Raw genomic sequence first — 25,384 nt, 5'->3', positions numbered from 1 at the left:
TTCTGATTGTATTGATTTACTTTTTATAGTCTATTTTTTAGAGACTTATATATTTGTTTGAAAATGTAAATTTTTGTTAAAAAGTTATCCTTTTTTATTAGAAAGTCACTTTGGGTTTCAAACTCATATTTTGATGTTGAAATGTCAAGCCGAAATCTTTTTGGAATAAAAATTCAATTTCGTTGTTAAAACCTCGTCGCTTTTATTTTAAAATTCATATGTTTCAATAGAAATGTAAAAGTTCTTGGATAAAAATTCAACTGTTTGATAAAAAATTAATCTTCTTTGTCCGATGATTTAATTTTTTTTCTCCAAAATTTTCGTTGAACTACTTTTTTTTTAAGATTCCTATATTCAGTAGAAAATTCATCTCTTCGGTTGAAAGTTGAACTATTTTGCTGGAAGCTGATATTTTTTAATTTAAAATTCAACTGAGTAGGTAATAATTAAAATCCTTCTTAAATTTTTTAAAAATGAAATTCAATGAAAAAAAATAATTTGCAAAAATAAATGCAATAGTTAATATTTGAAACCAGAATCATAACATGAATATAAAACAAAAATTAATTTAGAAGGAAAAGAAATTAGTTTTTAACAAAATACATTCCTGAATATTAATATCAAAAGTAGAGTTTTTCTAGATGACTGTGTTAAGAATTCGCTAGAAAAATTTTCAATTAAAAAGATTAAATTTCAAACCAAAAATATTTGAATTTTTGTATTGGCTTCTATTAATTCAGTTTATATTTAAGCAAAAATACAAGTAAAATAGAAAAAAGGGAGAGATTCTTCAAAACATGGAAAGAAGATGAATTTTTTTAAAACTTGTTTTAAAATAATAAAAAAAAACAGCAAATATTAAGTATAAGAACCAAGACAAAAGATACAACTAGTATTATAAAAACTCTTATTTTTAAGGAAAACAGTTCTATTTATTTTTGTTAATAAATAACTAATTTTGCAAAAATGTGTAAATTTATTTAAAGCTGTGAATGTTAGTTTTGAAAAAGGTTTCAGAAAAGAAAAACATAAGAAATCGGGAAGTTAAAAAACGAATCAGATTGCTTAACTGCTTTAATTTCGTTCAAGACAATGAGATTGCGATTTCTTGAAAATTATGAATAGGTTAATCACATAAATTGACTTTTTCCTGTGTATATCAGAAAGTTAAATAAACGTTAATATTTCTCGTTTTTACTTCCTAATGTCAAAAGCGTAAACAATTGAAAAATCGACAATGACAAATTTCTTAATAACGAAAGTATACAATATTTTTAAAAGGAGTTGATTAAATAAATACGTTATTATATCTGACATAAGTTATTACAATAAATCATATCTAATTTTATTTATTCTCTCGATGGACTATCCTGAATTTGAATTAGTATGCTCAACCGCCTAAGAGATATATTTTTTGGTAATAAAAAAACATTAGATGCTTAACATGCATAAGAAATGTTCTTACGAATTTACTACAGATTATTGTTCACTTTTTTTTCCAAACAAATTTGTAAAATTGAATTTTTTACAAAAATATTTCCATTCTCACTTTTGACCCTCAAGTGTATTTCAAATTTACTCAAATTAAAATTAAAGCATACAAATAAGGCATAGGTATTTTTACACTCATTAGAGAAAACAGAATTAGTTTCTGTAAAAAAGATTTAAATTTTCTATTTGTCAAAATAAATTATTCATAGCTCGGAAAAATTTTAAATGTTAACAATATTTTTTAGAAGAATAAATTAAATAAACAATAAGGACACTAAGACCATACTATTTATACTATTTTATTACATTTTACAAAATAATTTTATCAACCGAAAATTAAACTATTATTTGGTAGAAAATTAATCAGTTTAGTTTGAAATTCATTGCATTAACCTGAAAATAATTTTCTTATTCAAAATTATTTTTTTAAATAAAAACTTAATTATGTCTTTTTTGTTTTAACATCAACGTTCTTCAGTTGAAAATTCTGCTACATGCTGAAAAATTTTAGTATTGTGTTTAAACTATGTCTCTTGTGCTGAATAATTCGCTTTTTTCGTTGAAAATTCAAACATAAAAGGTTTAGAGTTTTATTAAATATCAAAATATTTGTTAAAGTTAAAAAAACTTAAATGAGATTGAAATCCATTTTAAAACCCTACTTGACGTCCAGCAATCAAAGTCATGTGCAGAATTCCTAAAAATAAAACCAAGAATCCAACCACGAAATTTGAACAACCACCATAAAATGTTCTTGTTGAAATTAAAAGAAAATTAAGAAAGAAAAACACTTTTGCCTCTTAAGAAAGAAAAGAAAATAATTTTCCTCCTTACACAAAAAAATAAAAAAGAGGAAAGGAAAATGAAAAGGCAACCAACCAAATCCCCTTCTTTCTCTTTTTTATTTCTGTTGTCTTTTTTAATTTTATTATTTTCAAATCACAACAAAAAACATCTGTAAAAAAATACTTTAGCGTTTCTGCACTCCTACAGCACCCTTATCAAGGAAATAAAAAAAATTCCAGGAATTCTGCACATTAAAATATTTGTCTGAAAATTTGTTTTTTGTTAAAAATTATTCCTTTTTGGTAGAAAATTAAACTTTTGGATTGAAAATTTATTTGACTTTCTTAATTAAAAATTTACTTAAATTCGTTATCGAAATTGTTTTTATAGGCATTTAATTATTCTATTTTGGTAGAATATTAGTCTTTTTGGATAAAATTGCATTTGTTCGGTTTAAAATTAGATTTCTTTATTGAAAATTACTTTTTCATTGAATATTATTTCTATTAACTGAAAACTTTACCACCCCATTTTTTGTCGAATTTTTTATTATAGACATTTAATTTTTTTGGTTGGAAATCCATCTGTTTGGTTAAAAATTTTGCTATTTCGTTAAACATTTATTTTATTTCATCATATCATATTCTCCTAACTTAAAATTCAATTTCATGTTCTTTATTGTTGTAAATATATCTTTTTAAGTTCAAAATCATCTATTTTGTTAAGAATATATCTTATTTAGAGTAGAAAATTCATCTTCTGAGATAAAAATTCAATTGTTTGTTTAAAAAATTATTTTCATTGAACATGCATGATTTTAATAAAAATCCTATTCATTTGGTTAAAATTTTAAATAATTTTGTTGTGTTTTTTCTTACATTGATTTTTTTACTAAAAACATAACTATTCCATTTTTCGCAGAAAATTACATTATTATATTATATTTCGATTGAGCTTCATTTCTTGTTGCAGAAAAGTCGAATGAATTTTTTTGCGGAAATTCAACTATTTTGATGAAAGTTAGTCTTTCTAGTTGAAAAATGTATATATTTTAACAGAAATTGCATCTTTTTATATAAAAATGCATCTGTTTGGTTAAAAATTCAACTATTTCGTAGAAAATGCACTTTTTGCTAAAAATTCATATTTTGGTTTTGAAAAGTGAAACTGAAATCTTTTTTTGTTAGGAGTTTAAATATTTTTCGAAAATTTTTCTTTTTAATTTAAACATTTATCTTCTTATTTTAAATGAAAGTTTATGTTGCAGATTTTTTTTGCTCAGAATTCACATTTCTTGGTTGAAAATTGAATTTTTGTGAAAAAAATCGTTTCTTCGCTTCAAGGTTAAACAATTCCTTTCCTTCTATGTTTTAAAATATTTATATATATATATATACTTATATATTCTGATAAAAAAGATTTATTTTTAACGAAATAGTTTAATTTTCAGTGGAAAAAATTATTTTTCCATTTCAACGAAAACAAGAAAAGAATTATATAAGAAAATAAAATTTTAAACCAAAAAAATTAATTATCTATTCATAAAGATATATTTTCTGCAAATTACATGAACTTTTAACTAACGAATGTACATTTTCTGCCGAAAATGGAATAGTTTAATCTTAATTAAAGATATTATTTTTCAAAAGCAACAAAAATCATTTTTATTAAAGTTGATAAATTTTCAACCAAAAAAATAAATTTCCAATAAAAAAGATGATTTCCTTCATTGCAATACATAAGATATCAAATAAAAGATATACATTTTCAGCTTAAAATAGAATATTAAAATTCAGAGTTAAAAAATCAATTTTGAATTAAATAATAAAACATTAAAATCAAATTGATTTTCAGCGAAATAGCTAGATTTTTATTCGAAAACAATAATTTTTTAATTTTTAATAACGAAATTTTTTACATAATAACTAACTCATCGAACAAAACAGATTAGGCTTCAGCCAAATATTTCAATTTTAATTTTAAAAATATATTTTCAGTAACAAAAACCACAATTGTCAAATTATCAATTGAAAAGTTAAATTTCAATACAAAAAGAATTTTTCAACAATATATACATTTTCAACCCAAGAAATAATTTTTTAACCAAAAACATGATTTGAATAAAAATCCAGTTTTTAACTTGAAAGATTTCCGCCCCACAAGAAGTTTTTAGAGTAATTTCACACGATCCCGAGTGCTTCAACAAAATAATAAAATTTTCGTGTAAAATAAAAAAAAATAAATTACAAGATGAATTATCTACTAAAAAGGCTATACGTTCAAAAAGTGTAATATTATATTTAAAATCTAATTTTATGAATCCAATTAACTTTAGGCTCTGTGTTGATTTAAAAAACAGGACTTATCACAAAAAAAAACTAAAGTTAAAATTTGTGGCAGGTAAAATTTGCGACGGGTAAAAATTAAACACATTTCAGCGAAAGTTTCACCGAGTTTAGGCGAATAATTCTGATCTCCTATACTGCGTCACGCTGAAGTGAGAAAATTACAGTAAAACATGTGGAATAAGCAAAAGAAAATACAGAAAAAAATTTGTTTTTGCTTATATATCTTCTCCGAAATAAATTGTACTATTGTAGCAACTAGCAGATGGGATCCCCATTTCCCACCAATTTAATGAAATTAAACGACGATAGACAGCGCTGGCCTCGTAATTATGTAGGGTCGTAGTAGCGCCGCTAAGCGGAGTGGAACCATCGAGCGAGTTTCGCATCTAGCTATGCAACCCGTGGTTATGTAGGAACGCAATCGTTACAAGAGTTGACCCTCTCTCGTTCTCATTCTGTTAGTGGCACTCGTGTTGACCTAGTCGGTCCTTGGCCATGTCTGGCCTCTAATACTTTAAACTCATTTTCCAAGTACGCGCAATGTACTTTAGTTGAATAAATATTACTGTCATAGTTACGATGTGCGTAACTTAATTTTGCTGCCCCTCGCGAGCGAATGTAGGCGGCAGTCGACTATCTTAATAGACCAACCAACCTACAATTATCGCTACATCGCAAATAACAATGTAGCGATTATAAGGCTTATACAATCTTAGTGAGATTGTGTAGAATAGATTGTGGTTGACTCCTAAGATTCCACTTCAGTTTACCGAAAATTCCCTGACTTTCCAAAATTTCCCTAACCTTTAGCAAACACGCGCTTAAAATTCTTTCATACATTATTAGATTTCCCATCATTCTTTTATTCGAAATGAAATCCGCAATGTATCCTGAAAATCAAGATTTTTTAATTTTTGAACATAATGATCAACAAACCATGCGATTCAAAGTTATATGCACCTTCAGCAACCACGGGCGATTTCCACCCGCCATGACGTTGAATGATTCTGATGTCCAACCCAGTGTTTACCAATAAACTTGCGGAAGTCTTCCGAAAACTGTGCCTCGTGTATTTTTCAGGCTCCGATGATTTGAGATACTCCGAAATTATTTTTGGTCTGGAGGCAAATTTGTTCTTTCCGATCACCTGCATCGTCCATTTTCCTTTTTGGTAGAAGAAAAAAAGCGATCGTCCACGGCTTTTTCTGCACAAAGTGCGGCATATTTTTTCACCATTTCGGCGAATGGGCCCTTGATTGAGAATTTCCTGATGGCATCATTTTTCGTATCCAAAATTTGAACAAGGAGAGGAAACCCTTCTTCTTTAATGTCGGTCATTTTTATGTTCGGAAACTTGCATCCCCGGCAGCTACCAGCGATCTCGAAAATCTTTATAACCTAAAAAATTTATTAGTTTAGGAACTGATTGTGAATGTTACATTTTTTCTACCAAAAGTGTTACGTCATTGTTATTTTAGTTGTTAATTATCACGATTTTTCATTTAATGTTACATTTTATCGCTTCGTTTTTAAATTTTATTACAATTCTAAGGAGCTTTTTTGCCAAGTAAATTTTGTCTGGTGCTTCTCTTGAAAACTGTTTGATGTTCTGAGATTCAAAACTTTTAATTTTATTCTTTGGAAACTAGCTCTTTTCCTTTTCAAAAATTCGATCAAGCGCGAATATTTGCTTACATCCACTTAATGATTTTTCCGGAAACTTTGCTTTAGCGTCGAGTAAACAGTCCAAAGCGTACTTGATTTATATTGCAGTTCTTTTGCCAAATGATTGAAGTACGCCAAAACTACGTTTTCCAAGGGATGAATTTTCGATACTTTATCTTATAGCGAGGTGCGGATTTTTCCAGACCTAGCTGAGTGTCAACTTTTTTGGCAGCTTCGCGAAGTTCCGGGGATGTCATCGAAAAACCTTCATGTACGGCAACCCAGTATTCGCCATTGAGATTACAGGGTCCGTTCAATAAGTATCGAGACTGGTTCCAAAAATCAAAATTTATTGCAGGTGTCATTATAATTACTAAACAACATTCAAAGCACATTCCTCCTGCATCGATATAATTAGTTCGGCGCATCTGCCACTTGTCAGAAGCCCGCTGGAAGTCGGTTTCCGGAATATTGTTGAGAGCCTTTGTCGTCGCCGCTTCAACCTCCTCGATGGAGTCGAATCGATGTCCTTTGAGTTCTTTTTTCACTCGAGAAAACAAAAAAAAGTCAAATGTAACCAAGTCTGGGCTTCTTCGAAATGGCTGGTTTTGGACTACTGCTGGCGAAATTCGGCGTATGAATGTCGCCTCCCCTCCACTACAGCCCAGACCTGGCTCCACCTGACTTTTTCTTGTTTTCTCGAATAAAAAAAGAGCTCAAATTACATCGATTCGACTCCATCGAGGAGGTTCAAGCGGCGACGACAAAGGCTCTCAACAATATTCCGAAAACCCACTTCCAGCGGGATTTCGACAAGTGGCAGATGCGCCGAACTAAGTATATCGATGCAGGAGGAATGTGTTTTGAATGTTATTAAGTAATTCTAATGATACCTGCAATAAATTTTGATTTTTGGAACCAGTCCCGATACTTTTTGAACCGACCCTGTATCGGGATTCATTTTAAATCTGTGAACTTTTTCGCACCTTTCGGTAATTGAAGACTATTTTGATGATTCTATGTTTGTTTCTTTATTCGTATAACTGTAGGTTATGTACCAAGCGATACAACTTGAAGTTAGCATAGATTCAGAGAACCTTTTCATCGAGGGTTTACTTGCGTTTGCACCATTCAACAATTTTCATTTAGGCTTTCTCTTTCTGACTTCTATCAATGGAGATAGACAAAGATCACAGAGTTTCAACCCTAGAGCTAAAACAGAATGTTTCAGACCTAGGGATGCAAAAACCGTGTTTCAACCTGCTCTACAGGTATCTAAAATCAAAGTTTCAATAGAAGCACAGTGAAAAATAATTGACGTAAGAGCTTTGAAAGCAAAGGAAAGTATGGGAATGCAAGGAGTTGGATGGAGAAGAGTAGATGAATGTAGAGGGAGCAGGAGAGATTAAATATTGAAGGCGGTGGGTTAAACGACTCATCGACGTCTGAATAGGCTAACCTTTTTTTAGGTTTAAGGCACATACTTTGACTAATTTTTAATAATAATTTTCTACATAGTTCACGACTTCGTGTCTTTTGCTGTTTTTGTTAAGGGCACTAACAATCAACTTGTGATGGGCGCCAGTAAGGAAATTTTATAATTCACATTGGATAGTAACAAAGAAAATAAGCTTTCTGAATGGAAGAATAGGGATTGTGTACGAAAATATCCCAGGAAATGTGTTGACTTATGGAAGCGTCGACCCTTTAGGCAGACTAATGTTTGGTAAAAAAGTATACATTATTTAACTATAGACTTAAGGGAAATATGAGGGGGGAAACAACTCATAAAATATGGTTTATCAAAGGTAAATTACCCTGGTCTGTATCCGATTACCCTGGATTAACTTGATATAACGGTTTACTCCGAAATATGAAACAAATGTATCAAGGTAAAGTAAATGGCAGCGTGCCCAGAGGTAGACGGCGTAAAGAATGGCTAGAATGTGTGAATGAGACCCTAGTTAGAAGAGACATAAGAAGGCACAGAAACACGAGAGCCTGCATAAAAAAATGCATGGACATAAAAGAAGCTATAGAAGTATGCCAGGACAGGAAAGTATGCCGGCATACTTAGGGTGATTGCTAGAGAGATTGATCAGCAACCTGAGTGCATAGCATAAAATTTTGATGGATTACTCGTCTAAACTATAAACTTACGTGAATTTTCAATCAAGAGGGATTCACCTTTAACAAAATTGTAAAATTTTGCAAAACATAATATAAATATCAAGAAATATTTTTGAGGATATGAAAAATCAAACGAAATAATTAATTTTTCACTGGAATATACGAAGCTTCAACAAAATACATAAACTTTCAACAAGAAAGGTGAATATTTAAAAAAAATTAAGAATTTTCGACTGCAATAGATAAACAGTTAAAAAATAATTCTTTTACAAAACAAAGATGTCTACACAAAATAATTTAATTTATAAGCAAAAAAGATGATTCTTTAACAAATATGAAAGATAAATTGGATGCTCCAGCTTAATTATTGGAAAAATAACGTATTTTGTGTTGGCATTAGATCTAGGAATGTTAAGATTAAATGATATATCCTTTAAGTAGAGAAGGTCGATTCATTTCGCCATAAATCAAAGCCTCTTTAAGACAGAAATTACAAAGCATTGATACACATAAATTATAAATAATACTTTTTTATGAAAATTTTCGGGTCTCGTTTCATGTTAAAAATTACCTGTTCGAAGACAAAATTATAATTATTTACGAACTTCATTATTAATAATTTAACTTCCAACAAACCAATTTAATTTCAAAGACAAAAAACGAATTATACTCAACTCTCGTATTCTGTCCCCCCGTCCTCAGCCTTCCTAGAACATCTGGCCCACGCAGTTTCTTAACTGGCAGGGCGAGAGATAGTGGCGACACTAGCCTTAAAAGGACCGTACGCGCAAGTACTCTATCATGTATATTGGCTCATATTGTGACACTAGACTAAAATCGAGAGTTCAGTGTATCTGAAAAAAGAGAAAGTTTTAGCAAAAAAATAAGAATTTTCATCACATAGAGACAAATTTTTAAGAAAATGCATAAACTTTTAATAAAAATAAAATAAAATTTTCAACGAAAAAAAAGTTAAATTTCAAGTTGGAATTTAAATTCTCAATATTAAAAAAATTATGATTTTCACCACAGTAGTTAAATTTTCAATCTAAGAAATAGATTTTCGACCGAAAAAGCTAAATTTTTAACAATGTAGATTCATCTGAAATTATATATTTGAGTGGGACGATGGTCGTAGAGGCTAAAGCCTAGGCTTTGGACCCACTTCTTCGGCTTGCGGGTTCGATTCCCGCCTCGCACTCTGAAAGAGTCTCGGCGGCCCATGCGGTGATCACTAGCCTAGCAAGGGAGTTGTTCATCTCCGGAGAGTCGTGGGACCGGTACCTCTAGAGAAAAAGGTTTTCTCTAAGTACTTACAGCTGTTGCTCTTGGTGGTTCGGAACCAACCTTAAACTGTAGGTCGCCCTTCCGCCACCAAGTAAGTGTGTGGGGGGTGTGTAAAGGCTTACAGATGAAGGTGCAAGAAAAATGTAAACCCTTAGGGGACACATTAGTAGCTTCCAATTAAAAAAATTGAAATTCAAATATTTAGTAAAATAAAACCGATTTTCCACAAAAATGAAACTAGTTTATTTCTAATTTAAAAAAATTAACTTCCAACCAAATAAGATGAAATTTTTAAAACAAATATTTAAATTCTCACCAAAAAGATTAATTTTTAAACAAGCAAAATAATTTTCTAACAAAAGGAGGAACTTTTAAAGAAATGCATAAATTTTCAACTGAATATTTGAGTTTTTATCCGTAAAACGATAAATTTTAAACTTAAAATAAGGTAGTGAAACTTTAAGACATAAAAACTAATATTGAATTTACAAAACGATTTTTCAACTCAATAATTGGTAATTCAAAATCAGCAAATCACGTTTCAACCAAGTCATTGCTTTAAAAAAAATGAAATCTCTACGACAACTTATAAATATTTCAACAAAAAAGATGAATTTTGAATCAAATACGTCAAACTTTTACCAAAGGAGCTGAATTTTAATCAAAATATATAAATTTCAAACCAAATTGAGTAATATTTAGCATTAAAAATATTGAATATTTACAAGAATTGGAAATAGCTACATTTTTATTTTTAAATATTAATTTTAAATAAGAAAAATAAATGGGCGCTGAACACGCATCCGAAACTAGTTTCTGTTTAACCCTTGGGGGATTTCCCCTAGATGAGGAAAATCCCCAAAAAATCATCTTTGTCAGGTATGAAACAACCCTTGTTATTGGAATCGACTGGAAGCAGATACAAACATGATACATTTATATTTTTTGATTTCAAGAACGAATTTTGCGTTATTTTTCGCCAAGCTCATCAAAGTTTCTTCCTAGACGGGGATATTTCCCTGAAAAATCACCTTTCTCTTGCATGAAATTTTCCTACATATTAAAATCGTCTGTAAAAAGGTGACATTATGTTGTATTTATGCATTCTGGTGCGCAAGTATGAATCTAGCAATGGTTTCCTCCCATCCCTTCAGCGTTTCGCCCTTGACAAGTAAAAATTTATAGAAGATTAGCATTTCTCGTTATGGAATTACCGTTGTTATTGAAATCATTTCGAAGCAGGTCAGCCATGATATCTACATGTGTTGTGGTATGTTTAATACGAATCTGATATAAATTTTCCCCCAGTACCTCAGGGTTTTACCCTAGACTCGGACAATTCCCCAGATAATCGGTTTTGTCATGTATGAAATAACCCTTGTTACTGGAATCGTTTGCACGATACATTTATATTTTTTTGTTTTAGATACTAATCTGGCAATAGTTTTCCCCGACAACGTTCGGGTGTTTCCCTAGATGTTGACATTTCCCTAGAAAATTAGATTTTGCTTGCATGAAATTACCTTTAGTTTCGAAATCTTTTGGAAACAGGTCGGGCCTGGCATCTTTATGCATTTCAGTGCGCTGAATATGAACCTGACATTATTTTTGCCTTAGTACCTCAAAGTTTGTCCTTGGATGTGGTAAGTTCCTTAAGAAAGCAGGTGATCTTCATTTTCCCCCAGCAGGTATGGGTTTTACACTAGATGCAGAAGATTCCTTAGAAAATCAGGTTTTCGTGTTCCGAATTACCACTGGGTGTGAATTAATTTGGAAAGCGGGCTGAGTATAGTATCTCTTTATATTTTAGATGCTGAATACGAATTTGGACTCAGATTTTCGCTAACTCTTAAAAATTTTTTCTCTAGATCCGAAAAATTCCCATTAGCCTAAGAAAATTTAGAGCCGGTTTTAAATAAGAATATCTGACTATTCTTGAACTTCAAAGAGAAAAAAATGTTTCTTAATATTTTAAATAGTACTATTGCAGCTGGGAAAACGCAAGTTTCATTTGAATCAGCTACCTTGGAGAAGGCTGGGGACGATGACAACTGCCCTAAAACGGGATGTGTATAATGAATCGTTTTTCAGTCCACTAAGTTAATAGCTTCCATCGTTGTTAGGAACTCTGCCCTGCAGGGGGCTTTGCGGTGCGACGATGAAGCCCTAGCGTGGCCGACAACAAGTTGACTATGCTCTGGTCAAAGTCGGAAAGTACAGGATCCCCACCGTGCAGGCCTTTTCATACTCTCATGGATCCAACAAAACAAATTTCAATATCTCCGTTGAATAGTGAAGTGCCCTCGAATACTTTCCACAAATGTGATTGCAAGCGTCAATCATTTTGCTACATTTGTGGTGGGTATAAAATGAAGAGCAATCTCAGCAAGTTTTCAGACAAGGTGAAAAAGTATTTATAAAAATTTCTTTGGTTTGAGGTGACTCTTTAAGAAATGCAATGGGTCCCGCATTTAGTGTATTTAGCACTTGTAGTATTTCGTTGAGCCGATGAAATGTAAAAGAGGATCGATCGAAACTAAAATTGAAGACACCCATTAGATGGAGACTACCGAAAGGCGATGAAGATTGCTATTTCTGTATGACGAATGTTGCAGGATTCAAAAGTCGCAATATTTCTTCACTAGTTTACACAAATTTTCCCAGCGTAACAAAGCCGACGCTTCTATATGATAATGCTGAGAATATAGTAGATTGTATCTAAAATAATTTTACCTAGAAGTGAAGTGGAAAGTGAAAACTCTTCAGAACAAGTGTACGAGAGCTGTTGGGAAGCGAATGACCTAACAAGTTCTGTAGATGATGAGGATCACACTCAATTTAACCATTCTGTACCACAAACCTTCTCAAAAGAAAAACTAAATGATTTAATTAGGTAGAGATACGAAGTTCAGAAAGTATTTCTCGCGGAATGCAGATTTAGTTTATTGTATCGATGTTAAAGGCTTGACAATGTTCTAGATTAATTAATGTAAGTGCAGAAACAAATTTCACATTTAAAAGTAGCACGTATATATATATATATATATATATATATATATATATTTGGAACATAATCTCGTCTAATTAATTTTTTCTTCAGTACAAGAATAACTGGTCAATTAGTTATGTCAGTGGAGGTGTATATAATTAATTCAATTAGTCATTTTCGTTTTACTAATCCAATCCAAACATTTCTACTAAATTCTCAGTGACTCAATTCTAGCTACAGATATTAGTAGAATTGAACTGACAATCAGTTATATTTTACTACAAATTTAGAGAGTAATACTCAATAAATTAAATTACACTATTTTCCTACAATTTTTGAAATTTAATGCTACTATTGACACAATGTTGAATTTCTCAAGTAAGCTTGAGAAGAGTCATTTGAATCTAGTAATTATTCAAATATTTTCTTGCGACGCTGATTCTTGAAAACTTGTGAAAACGCAAGTATCACTGTTTGCGAAATGATACCGAAAATAATTTGTTCATAATGAAATAGTGTCATTCCATATGGTCTTGTTTTTCTGCTTTTTAGGATGAGTAGTCAAAATCTAGAAGATAATATTGACATATAGCTGGCAAATGGAAGGGATTATTTATCCGACCCATCTTTCTTTGCAAGATCAGAAAGTATAAATTCGAAGTGAATGTCCTTCTTTCCTCAGTTCTTACAAAAAGATTTAATCCAAACTCTTTTTTTTAAGAATGAAAATTCTCCTGATTTGCGCTTTTAGCGAATTTATTTATTTAGTGATTTGTAAACCCGGCTCGGAATACGGTTGGCAACACAGCTTGCCATCTAGCTCCCAACCCAGCTTGGCATCCCGTTTGCAACCTCACACGCAAGGAAACCCCGGCAGCCTCCCTAAGTAAATATTAATGCATTCAATATTTTTCTTCATTTTACAATTGTAAGGAATTATATTTCTGTTTCGAAAACTATATTTTATCAAAAAATTAATGTAATATTTACAGGGTTGCTACAAAATCCCAATTTTAAGCTTCACTGAATTTCTGTGACTTTTATCTGGCTATTTTTTTATTTGTCCTGACAGTTATACATTTTTCTTGTCAAAAACCCTTTTGATTTTTGACCCTAATAATATTAAATTTTCAATTAAAAATACAAATTTTTAATCAAGCAAAACGAATTTATACCTAAATAGTGAACTTTTAAACACCGAGGTAAATTTTTAACAAAATATATGACTTTTGAACCAAATATTTAAGTGTTTTACACAAATAGGTGAAAAGAAAATTTAGCCACATACTTCTATTTTAAAAACAAATTAATTTTTAGACAAAAAGAGGGATTTTTAACTAAAAAAAAATTTTAAACAAAATCAATCAATTTTCAACAACAAATAAAAAATTCATAGCTACAAAATTGAATTTTTTACCAAGAAAATAAATTTACAACCCAAAAAGACAATTTCCAAAAAAAAGCGAGGAACTTGAAAAAAATTTCAAAAGCTCTTTGAATATTAGTGATCAGTGAAAAGAAAAAATTGGCTAGGGAAAAATGTGAGAATTTAAAAATTGAAGAATCGCGGTAATTTTAATATAATGTTTTTGTTAGTAATTTAATTTCCTTGTATTTATATTTATTTTTCTGCACTTTTTTCCTCCTAAAGATGATATTTTTAGTTATAAAATTCACTTTTTTTTTGAAAATTCAACATTTTGTTAGAAGTTATACTTTTCTCAATAAAAATTCAACTTTTGGGGTTGAAAATCACACTATTTTCGTAGAAAAGTTAAATTAAAAAATTCATCTACTCTAATAGAGCTTGCATTTTTCCTGGATGACAATACAAGTTTTTGTTTTAAAATTACATTGTCTTGTAGATATTTTACTTTTGGAACGATCAATAAAAGTTTAATTTTGTCGTTGAAATTTTTTCTTTTGTATTAAAAAATTTATATGTTTTAGTATGAATTTAATATCTTTTAGATGAACATGCAACTGTTTGATTCAAAATTAATCTTTTTTGCTTGACGAATTAAATATTTTGTTCGAAAATTTTCCTTAAACCACTTTTTTGTCAAAGGTTCCTATATTTAGGTGAAAATTCATCTCGTTAAAATTTTAACGATTTTGTTGGACACTGATATTTTTATATTATAAACTCAATTACGTAAGTATTAGTTGGAATACATCTTAAATATTGATACTTTTTTTTAAGCGCAAAGCTTTCTTTATTTGTATTTTTTTTTGTATCTTGCATATTTTGGCACAAAATGATCATTTTAGTGGAAATTTCTTGTGTTTTTTTAATTCAAAATTTAACTATTTTGTTACTTCTTTTTAAAATTATTCTAGACTTGCAAATTATTTTTTTAATCAACATTAATTTTTTAACTAAATACCTCATTAAATATTAAAACATTTGATTAAAAATTTATGTTTTTTAGTAAAAATTAAGCATTTTTTCTGGAAAATTAATTATTATAGGTGTAATTTTGTCGTTTGGTTGAAAAAATAAGTTCGTTTTATAGAAAATTAATTTTTTTAAATTGAAGATTCACTTAAATTTGTTGCCGAAATTGTTTTTATAGACATTCAATCCTTTTGCTAGAAGATTCATCGGTTTGGTTAAGAACTTAACTATTTTGTTCATAATATATTTTATTTGGTTCGAAGGATATGTCTTTACTTAGAAATGAATCTATTCTATTTTTGCTGTAAATTAATGTTTTTTAGTTAGAAATACATCTAATTTTTGAAAAGTTGTCTTTTCAAAAGGAAATTAACCTTTTTGGTTTAAAAATCCATTAAAAATAGAAATAAAAGGTTCATGTATTTTATTACAAATTATTCTATTTTGGTAGAATATTGATCTTTGTGGTTATAATTTTATTTATTTGGTTTAAAATTAGATTTTTTATAGAAAATTATTTTTATTGACTAAACATTTGACCACCCCATTTCTTGTTGATTTTTTATAAAGATTTAATATTTTTGGTTCGAAATTGATCTTTTTCTTTAAAAATTTAACTATTTTGCTAAAAATTTATTTTATTCGGTTGAAATCGTATTTGTCTAATTAAAAATAAAATTTCGTGTTCTTTATTGTTCAAATTGATCTTTTTAGTTGAGACTCATCTACTTTATTGAAAAATTGTCGTTTTTTGTTTATTAGAAAATTCATCTTCTGGAATAAAAATTCAGCTGTTTGTTTAGAAAAAAATTTTGATGAAACATGTATGATTTTAGTTCAAATTTAATTTATTTGGTCATAAGCTTAACTAATTTTGTTGAGAATTCTTTTCTTTTTGTTAAAAATGAATTTTTTTACTAAAAAATGTAGCTATTCCATTTTTTCTAGAGAATGATCAAAACTTTACTTTTGGATTAATATTCATATTTTGGTTTAGAAGAGTGGACTGAAATGTTTTTGGAAGAAAATTAAACAATTTTTATGAAAATCTGTCTCTTTAGTTTGCAAATTTATCTATTTCATTAGGTATTGCATTTTTCTTAGACAAAAATGCAACTTTTTTTTAAAAAATCATTTTTTGGTTCAATGTTTATAATTTTAGTTGTAAATTCATCTCTTTAGTTGAAATTTAAACTATTTTATTGAAAATTAATATTTTTGATTTTTAAATTTATATCTGTGGCTGAGAGTTAAATTATTTCTTAATTTTTTTATAGAAGTTTATTGCTTTGATTGAGAATTTTACTATTACTTTGAAAAATAATCTTTTTACTTAAAAATCACATTTTTCGTTTGAAAATTCAATTTCTATAGAGAAAAATCTTTTCATGGCTTCAAGGTTCAACAATTTTTTTCTTTTATGATTGAAAATTTTTCCTTCATAAATATTGATCATTCTGATTTAAAAATTCATTTTGTAAAATGAACTCAATTTTCAACCTTAAATAGAATAGTGGAATTTTCGGTTAGAAAAATCAATTTTCATCCAAATAATAATAAATGAAAATCAAATTAACTTTCATCGAAATAGATAGATTTTCATTCCAAAACATTCATTTTTCAATTTTTAATAAAGAAATAAAAAAAAAGATAAATACTCAAATAAAACAGATTAGGTTTAAGCGAAATAATTGAACTTTTATTAAACAAAATGAAGTATCAATAAAGAAAAATAGCATAGTCAAATTATCAGTTGATTAGTTAAATTACAATAAAAAAGAATTTTCAATAATATATAAATTTTCAAACGAAGAAATAAATTTTGAACAAAAAAGATAATTTTCAAATAAAACATCAATTTTGAACTAAAGGAGAGAAATTTTTTCAAAACACACCAATTTTCATCCAAATAAATAACTTTTCATCCAAAAAGATAAACTATTCATCAATAACATTAATTTTCTACACAAAAAATGAATTTGTAACGAAAAATATGAATTTTAAACAAAATGGTTAAATGTTCAACCCAGGTAAATAATTTTTAATCAAAAAGATAAATTGTTAATCCAGAAGACTAATTTTCACTCAAACAAATGAAGTTAAAACAAAATAGATGAATTTTTTACCAAATGAAAAAAACAACTAATTTTCAACTAAAATAATGAATTTTCACGCAAAAAATAAAAATTTTCAACAAGCTAGTTATATCCTCAATCCAAACAGATTAATTTTCAATCAAAACGCGCACCTTATAACAAAAGAGTTTAATTTTAAACTACAAACAATTTTCAGTTATTAAAGAACAAAAATGTACTAAAAAATGTTAAATTTTCAAGTTAAAAATAAGAATTTTCTGCAAAAATGTTCAGTTGTTACAACAAAAGTATAAAATTTCAACTAAAACAATTAACTTTCAAACGTAATAATAGTTGTATTTTTAATTAAAATAATTAATTTTTATAAAAAACGAACAGACTGACTTTCAACTGAATAAATACGTATTAAACAAAGAATCAAATAGTTTGATTCTAAGTTAAAATGATGATTTTCAACAAGATAACAGAAACTGTTTTCAGCAAATTTTTAAATTGTCAACCAAAGAAATGAAGTGTAAAACAAAAAAGTTAATTTTCAACCAAATAGTTGAATGTCCAACTGAACAAGATAGCATTTTTACTGAAAATATAATAGTAGCATTATCAATTAAAAAAATTAATTTCTAAGCGATTAAATTAAATAAATATTTAACAAAGAAGATTATTCTTTGCTAACAAAGTCAAATTTTTCACAAAATGCAAGCATTTTGAGCAACTAAGTTGAACCTTCATTCAAGAAAGATGTATTTTTACAAAGTGTTTCGTCGACCCGAAATTAGGGAAGCCGTATTTTAAACAAATACCTAAATTGTTTAATTTTTAGTTGTAAATTAATTTGGGATTAAAACGAGTTGAAAAAATAGTTACTTTTTTAACGAACGTCATGATTTTTCAAAAGAAAAGGATAAACTTTCTACAAAACAAATGACTTTTAAACAAAATACATGAAATTCTAACAAAATTGTTAAATATTCACCCAGAGAAAAAATGTTTAACTAAAAAATGAACTTTGAACTAACAAGACTAATTTTATACCGATAAAGATCAACTTTAAACCAAATTTACAGGTTTAACTAAAACCATCAAAAAATATAATAGCTAAATTTTTTGTCTGAAAATATTAATTTTTAACCATGAAAAACGAATTTTCAATTAAATAAATGAATGTTCAAACAAAAAAAAAACACATTTTTCATCCATTTGAAACAAAATAAAAAGAATTTGTAGCAGAAAAGGGTTTTGAACTAAAATGATTATTCATTAACCGAAAAAAACAAATTTTTAACAGCATTCAAATTTCAACAATTTTCACTAATTTTTTACCAAAATAGTTAAATTTTTCACAAAAGAGTTCGATTCTAATGAAAAAGAATAACTTTCTAACTAAATTGTTAAATTTTGAACAAAATAATAATTTAAAAAATGTTCTTCATACTTTGGTCAAAAGTACGTTTCTTCAGCATCAATTTAATATCAGAAAACTTCAGATGTGTGCATTGGTAACATTAAGGGCATGTGACACAGGTAAATATCTATATTACCGACCTCACTTTATCAGTTCATTGAATGTTTTTTATTGAATGTTTTTTTGAACTTAAGAACTTTTTTTGTAAATAAAATTTCGAGCTGAAACTTTGGAAACTGTATTAGAGTACAATAAAGTACGTTTAGATACTGCATTTTGGTAGGAACATCAATGAAAATGATTTTATCTTTTTTCTGAACCTCGAACTTTCTTTAACATTCGACATTTTTTTATACATAAAATATAGGTCTTAAATTTTGAGAAATGCAACAGCCGAAAGAAAAATACGTTTAAGTACAAATCTTAATAATAAAAGATGTAAAAAAAAATTTCAACTATCAATTCCATCGGCATCAGCCGGTAACGTTGTACATGAAAATACGAACCCTGGCGGCCACTAGACGAGGCTCTAGAGGCTTCGTATTTTCGTGTACAACGTTACCGGCTGATGCCGATGGAATTGATAGTTGAAATTGTTTTACATCTTTTATTATTAAGCTGTGTACTTAAACGTAGTTTTCTTCCGGCTCTTGCATTTTTCAAAGTTTGAGACCGATGTTTTATGTATCAAAAAAGTTCAAATGTTCAAAAATCTCGAGGTTCAGAAAAAAGATGAAATAAGTTTCAGTGAAGTTCCTACTAAAATGCATTACCTATACGTACTTTATTGTACTCTAACACATTTTTCAAAGTTTCAGCTCGATATTTTATTTACAAATAAAGTTCTTAGGTTCAAAAAAACTTTCAGTGAACTAAAAAGGTGAGCTCGATAATATAGATATTTAGCTGTGTCACACCAAAGTAATCCAAAGCTTATTGATTGTCGGAAAGAGGCGCTGAACTGAGGAAGAAAAGTTAAACATGACCGCACAACGGGTCTGCTAGAACGTGATTTTATTGTTTATAATGATTAGAAATTTAATTAGTAAACGTACTTTTGACCGACTATAAAGAAAAATAGTATACACCACATGGACAGATGGTTGAAAGACCTGAACTGCATGAAATGATGCCCACGGCATCGCCTAGGGCATCATCGTGCACAGATACAAGAATTTTAAAGTTCCTGCGTATTATAATAGTATAATATACTATTTTAATCAGAAGATGAATTCCCCACCATAAAAACTGTAAACTAAACAATTAATAGATTTAATGCTTTTACGATGATTCATTATGACAAAACATATAGGGTGAGTGACCCAGTGAAGGAACAGTTAAGGAAATCACTGATTAAATTTAGTCCATTTCACGTTATAATAATTGATTATTCTCACAAAACTTTTGAAAATAGATTCTTAAGGGTTCAAATTTCATAATTCGATAAAAAATTTTGTTTTTAGCAAAAAGCTTCATAAAAAATAATTAAATAGTACAAAATTAATGAAAACACCAGTGAATGAACACTGTGAGCCAATGAATGAACAGGAGAGCACCAACGAATGAACACTATAATCACTACAAATTAGAATGAGGATTTAGGTATAAAATTACATAGGTTCATTACAAAATGAGCAATTAAATAATGCAAAATATTAGAAAGCGTTGCGAAATTCATTAAATATATTATTTCAATAAAAACCACATGAAATTTAGTTATAAAGAAAGGAAGGAATATAAAAGTTGAACTCAAAACTAGGTTAACTTTTCCTAATTTTTATTGCAATATTAATTTTTAAAACATTTCTAACAGTTCTTTCTACCTTACAAAAAATACAACTTTTCATTTAAAAATAGATAACTCTTATCTAGTGACTACAATAGAAAACTGCGATTTTTAAGACACATAACATTTGTAATACAACACCTTACTATGTTGCTTTAGGTTAAATTAGCAAATACAATTCTATATCACAGTTTTGTAAAAATGGAAATTCCTTAAACATTTATAAATATATATTGACTAGTACGCAGTAGTACTTAGCACGAATTAATGTTTTGTAACGTTAAACAACGTTTTATAAATGCAAAAAAAACATTAGATTTCTAACCTCAAAGTTGCCTTACCTTTAATTTAGTTCGCAGGTACTTTTTTGACGTTCAAATCACAAAAATATACATTTAAACTATAACTATTTATAGCTAATATATATATATATATATATATAGCTTCGATATTTATAGTCACATTAATTTAAACAAACTCAATTATATGTTCCGAAACAACAGCCAGGTCTCCGTCACCTGCTGTTCATTCACTGGACCTGCGGGGTGACAGTTGTGCTCCAATAAATGAACACACCTTTCGTTCATGGTTCGTTCACTGGAACACGGTCAATTTAAAGGTGCAGTACGTAAACACTCATTTATTAATAAAAAAACGTACTTTTTGTGAAAAAACCTCGTGGGAAATTGAATAATAATATTTTAGAACTATAACAGCACAACTTTGATGCAGAACAGGCAAAGAATTTTTTTGTAAAAGCAGTGTAAACAAGGAGTTGCTTAGGCACGTACCTTATAGTGGTCGAAGATTTTCTGACCATCACTCACCATAATCGATGATGCTTCACATTCAAGAAATTTTTTAAATTATTTACAAGAATTTACTGCAATGAATTGTATATTAAACTCTTCAAAATTGCTTCAAGATTTCAAATATATAGAAATTCATAAGGACTTTAACTTTGAAAGTTTATATTTATATAAAGGGTTTTTCATTAGGCACGCTACAAAAGTAGACCGATAGTGCCAGAAAACGACGCAATTTTTTTCTCGCTCTTTTGACATTTTCCTTCAGTAAGGTTTGCCATTTCATCATGGAAAGATATACGATCCAAGAACGAGTCGATATTACTAAAATTTACTACCGAAATTCGGAGTCAGTGGCCTCAACTTTAAGAGCGCTACGTCCAATTTATTGTCGTCATAATCTTCCTGCCAGATCAACAATTGAGCGTCTAGTTGAAAAATTTGAATCCACAGGTACAGTGCAAAATGTTCCCGTGCCAGTGAGACAAAGAAGTGCCCGTAGTGTCGAGAATTTTGCTGCCGCTAGCGCATCAATTGAAGAAGACCCAGATCAGTCTCTCATACGTCGTTCTCAATCGTTTGGCTTATCTGTGACGTCGGTGTGGCGTATTATGCGAAAAGATCTGGGCCTGCATCCTTACAAGATCAAATTGACGCAAGAAGTGAAGCCGCTTGACTACCAGAAGCGACGTATGTTCGTGAATTGGGCTGAGCAACAACTTGAAAATGATCCGGATTTTCATCGAAAAATCATCTTCAGCGATGAGGATCATTTCTGGCTGAATCGCTTCGTCAATAAGCAAAATATGCGTTATTGGTCAGGCAGCAATCCACACGAACTCCATGAGTCAACATTACATCTCACGAAATGGCCCAGTCAATTGGCAGCCTCGGTCGTTTGAGTTGACGCCGTTAGACTATTTCCTGTGGGGCTATTTCAAGTCTATGTTCTATGCCAACAAGCAAGCGTGCCCGTGGTGGCCATGCGAAAGAAATCGAGTTCCATACATAATGGCATCGAATGTACTTTCACATGAATGCAGAATTTCATTTATATACAAAACCGTTTTTGTTTTATTTTAAAAAACTTTTGTAGCGCTCTTATTGAAAAACCCTTTATTTTTCGCATTAGTGCTCATTCACTGGTGACTGTTCAGCCACTGGATCACTCACCCTACTTCCCGTTTCAATCGTATACAAAACTTCGAATTTCGCAGACGTTTCGTGAAAATTGCAGTTCACTTCCCTAGGGCTAACCTGAAACTGAGTGATCAAATTATGCCTGTGATTAGCCAGATTGCCTAACGATGAAGACTGTTCGTGCAGAGGCGGTCTGAGCAATTCAAACGGTATCTTACATATGATGGGATCGGAGGGGAGTTCAAGAAAACGCCTTACGTAATTTGTGGCTGACTCCTAAAATTCAACTTCAGTTTACCGAAAATTCCTTGACCTTCCCGGACTTTTCAGAATTCTCTAACATGTAGCAACCCTGTATTTAAAATTCTTGTACACCTTATTTGCACAATTAAAAGAAATTTTATTCCTCAGGCATGAAGTTCTTTTCATAACACGCGGATGTACTGACGTTCTGTTCTGGCATAAGTACCAAATCTTCTTTATAGACACCTCTGGTTATAAGCTCTGTGCTTATCATACAACATTAGGACGCACATCTTGCGCTACTATAGGTATACAAATCACTTTTATTTTATTCTTCCTCATTTCAAGGACACGTGATACTTTGTCATGCAGTCAATCGGCTGCAATCCCCCCGGATTTTTTTCACAAAAATGAAAACTTTTAAAAACTGAATTCGGAGATGCTAAAAATTGTATTGTGCTAAATACAAATTTGCTGCATGTGCATGATTTTAAGGTTAGGGTAATTCTTCAGCTCTCTGTTATTCCGATAATGTAGATCTCTGTCGTACCGACGATGTCAGTGAGCACTCTAGAATAATTATGGGCGAGAATGGTAACACACATAACCTCGAAATACACACACACGTTTTTAGAAAAAACAAAATTTTTGGGAATTAACCTACAAAAAAGTATGCAGGGACGTCTGTTAGCATGTTTGCTGTCATGCCGCAAATCATGAAGAAAAAATATTTATTATTGTAGGAAAAAAGCCTATCTAACACTGATAATATCGATACTAATTCCTAAGTGCCATGCAAATTAATCAAATTTAGAAAAATTACATTTTTTTAAATTAACCCACAAAAAAGTGTGCAGGGACGTCTGTTAGCATGTTCGCTATCATTTTCCAAAATTTTAAGTCAAAATATTTAGTATTATAGAAAAAAGTCGGGGGAAGCTAAAACTGAAAAAATTGATAATTTTCTAAGTATCACATGCCCTTAATTATCTTCAATAGTGAGCATTTTTAGTAATTCACAGTCCTGGGGAGAAATATTTATAGTTTCGGTTAGGTTTCCGTACGTCTTTCCGTCGATCGTACATTTTTCCAGTAAGGATAAGTGAAGGGAACTCATAATACACAAGGGACTGTACTTAAATTACGTAACAGCTCAGAGCGAGGGGGGGCAATTTGTTACGATTTTTTGCGCTATTGGGAAGAGGCCTTTCACTCACGAACGTAATTTTTGCAAATTTGCAGAAACTTTCTCCTGAACATCATGTTTTAATTTATAAATTTAATCATTTGGTTACAAATTTTTTGATTTTCTTAGCAAAACATTCTTTTTCGTTGCAAGTTCAACGGTTTTGTCAAAAATGCATGTTTATTTGGTTGAAAATTCAACTGTTTTCGTGCAATATAGACCTTTTATTTAAAATTCTTATTTCTTTGCTGATAAGTCAACTGAGATCTTTTTGGAATATAAACTATTTTTCCTGGAAATTTGTATTTTTCCTTTAAAAGTGCAACGGTTTTCACAAAAATATTTCAACTTTTTTGGGTAAAAATGCAATTTTATTGTTACAAATTCAACAAGTTTCTAGAAAATTTACTTTTTGTTTAAAGTTCGTATTTTTGGGTTAAAAAGTAAATTGAAATCTTTTTCGATGCAAACTTAACTCGTTTTTGGAAATTTGTCTTTTTTATTTTAAAATCTACTTGTTTTAGTACAATTATTATTTTTCTTGGACAAAAATGCAACTGCTTGGTGAAAAATGTAACCATTTTGTTAAAAAGGCATGCTTCTTGGCTAAAATTTAAACTATTTAGCAGAAAATTAACTTATAGTTTACAATTTTAATTTGGATCTTGGACAATAAACTAGAATCTTCTTTAGATAAACATTTTAATCATTTTCAAGGTTTTTTTAATTCATCTATTTTATAAGAAATTTCATCTTTCTTCGATAAAAATGTAACTGTTTTGGTTCAAAAGTCAATAACTTAGTTTAAAAATCATACTATCTGGTAGAAAATTCTACTGTTCTGTTGAAAATTTAAATATTTTGTAAAAAATGTACTTTTTGTTTTAATTTAATATTGTCATGTAAAAAAAATCTAAAATCTTTTCTGGATAAAAATTGATTAAAAAAAAATATATTAAAAATTTATCAGAGTTAAAAGAAAATTGATCTTTCTTGGATAAAAATGCAACTGCTTGGTTGAAAATTCTACTGTTTTATTAAAAATAAAAATACTTCATAGAAAATTCACTTTTTGTTAGAAATGTATATTTTGGTGTTAAAAAATAAGCTGAATTCTTTTCTGGTAAAAATTCCTCTTTTAGGATTAGAAATAAAATTTTTTTCGTAGAAACTTATTTCTTTTTTAAATAGTCATATTTGGATCGTGAAAAGTCAACTGAAATCTTTTGAAGCAGAAAATTCAACTATTTTGTTTGAAAGATTTGTTTGAATTACTTTGCTGAGAAATTTATTTTTTAAGTTTCATATTTTTAGATGAATATTCATCTCTTTGGTTGAAAGTTTACCTATTTTCTTACAAGATTTTAAATGAAAATTTCAACTACTTTGGTAAAAGTAAAATTACATTGTTTAAAATTGATTTTTTTGGTTTAAGGCTTATGCTTCCGATTGAAAATTAATTTTTCAACTATAAATGTAAAGAAATGTCTTGGTTTAAAATTTTAGTATTGCTGGGTTTTAGGTTAAAAATTTAGCCAGTATCGTATTTAAATCATAATGATCAAGGATTTTGATCATGCTTACGGCTTGTTACAGGGGAGAGGGGTCTTAGAGAGATCCTATAATCC

The 25,384-nt window shown here is 29.4% G+C and overlaps 1 protein-coding gene and 1 pseudogene across 1 annotated transcript; one reads left to right on the top strand and one right to left on the bottom strand.

Moving 5' to 3' along the window:
* Positions 1-21,211, bottom strand: part of LOC117176404 — a 33,560-nt pseudogene extending 12,349 nt beyond the window's left edge.
* Positions 21,212-21,474: 263 nt separating this feature from the next.
* Positions 21,475-22,089, top strand: LOC117176402. The gene has a single exon (XM_033366642.1). The coding sequence runs from the start codon at positions 21,475-21,477 to the stop codon at positions 22,087-22,089; it is 615 nt and encodes a 204-aa protein (XP_033222533.1).
* The last annotated feature ends 3,295 nt before the right edge of the window (positions 22,090-25,384 follow it).

Source organism: Belonocnema kinseyi, chromosome 7, assembly GCF_010883055.1.
Source record: "Belonocnema kinseyi isolate 2016_QV_RU_SX_M_011 chromosome 7, B_treatae_v1, whole genome shotgun sequence".
Taxonomy (NCBI): domain Eukaryota; kingdom Metazoa; phylum Arthropoda; class Insecta; order Hymenoptera; family Cynipidae; genus Belonocnema; species Belonocnema kinseyi.
This window is presented reverse-complemented; position numbering and strand designations above follow the sequence as displayed.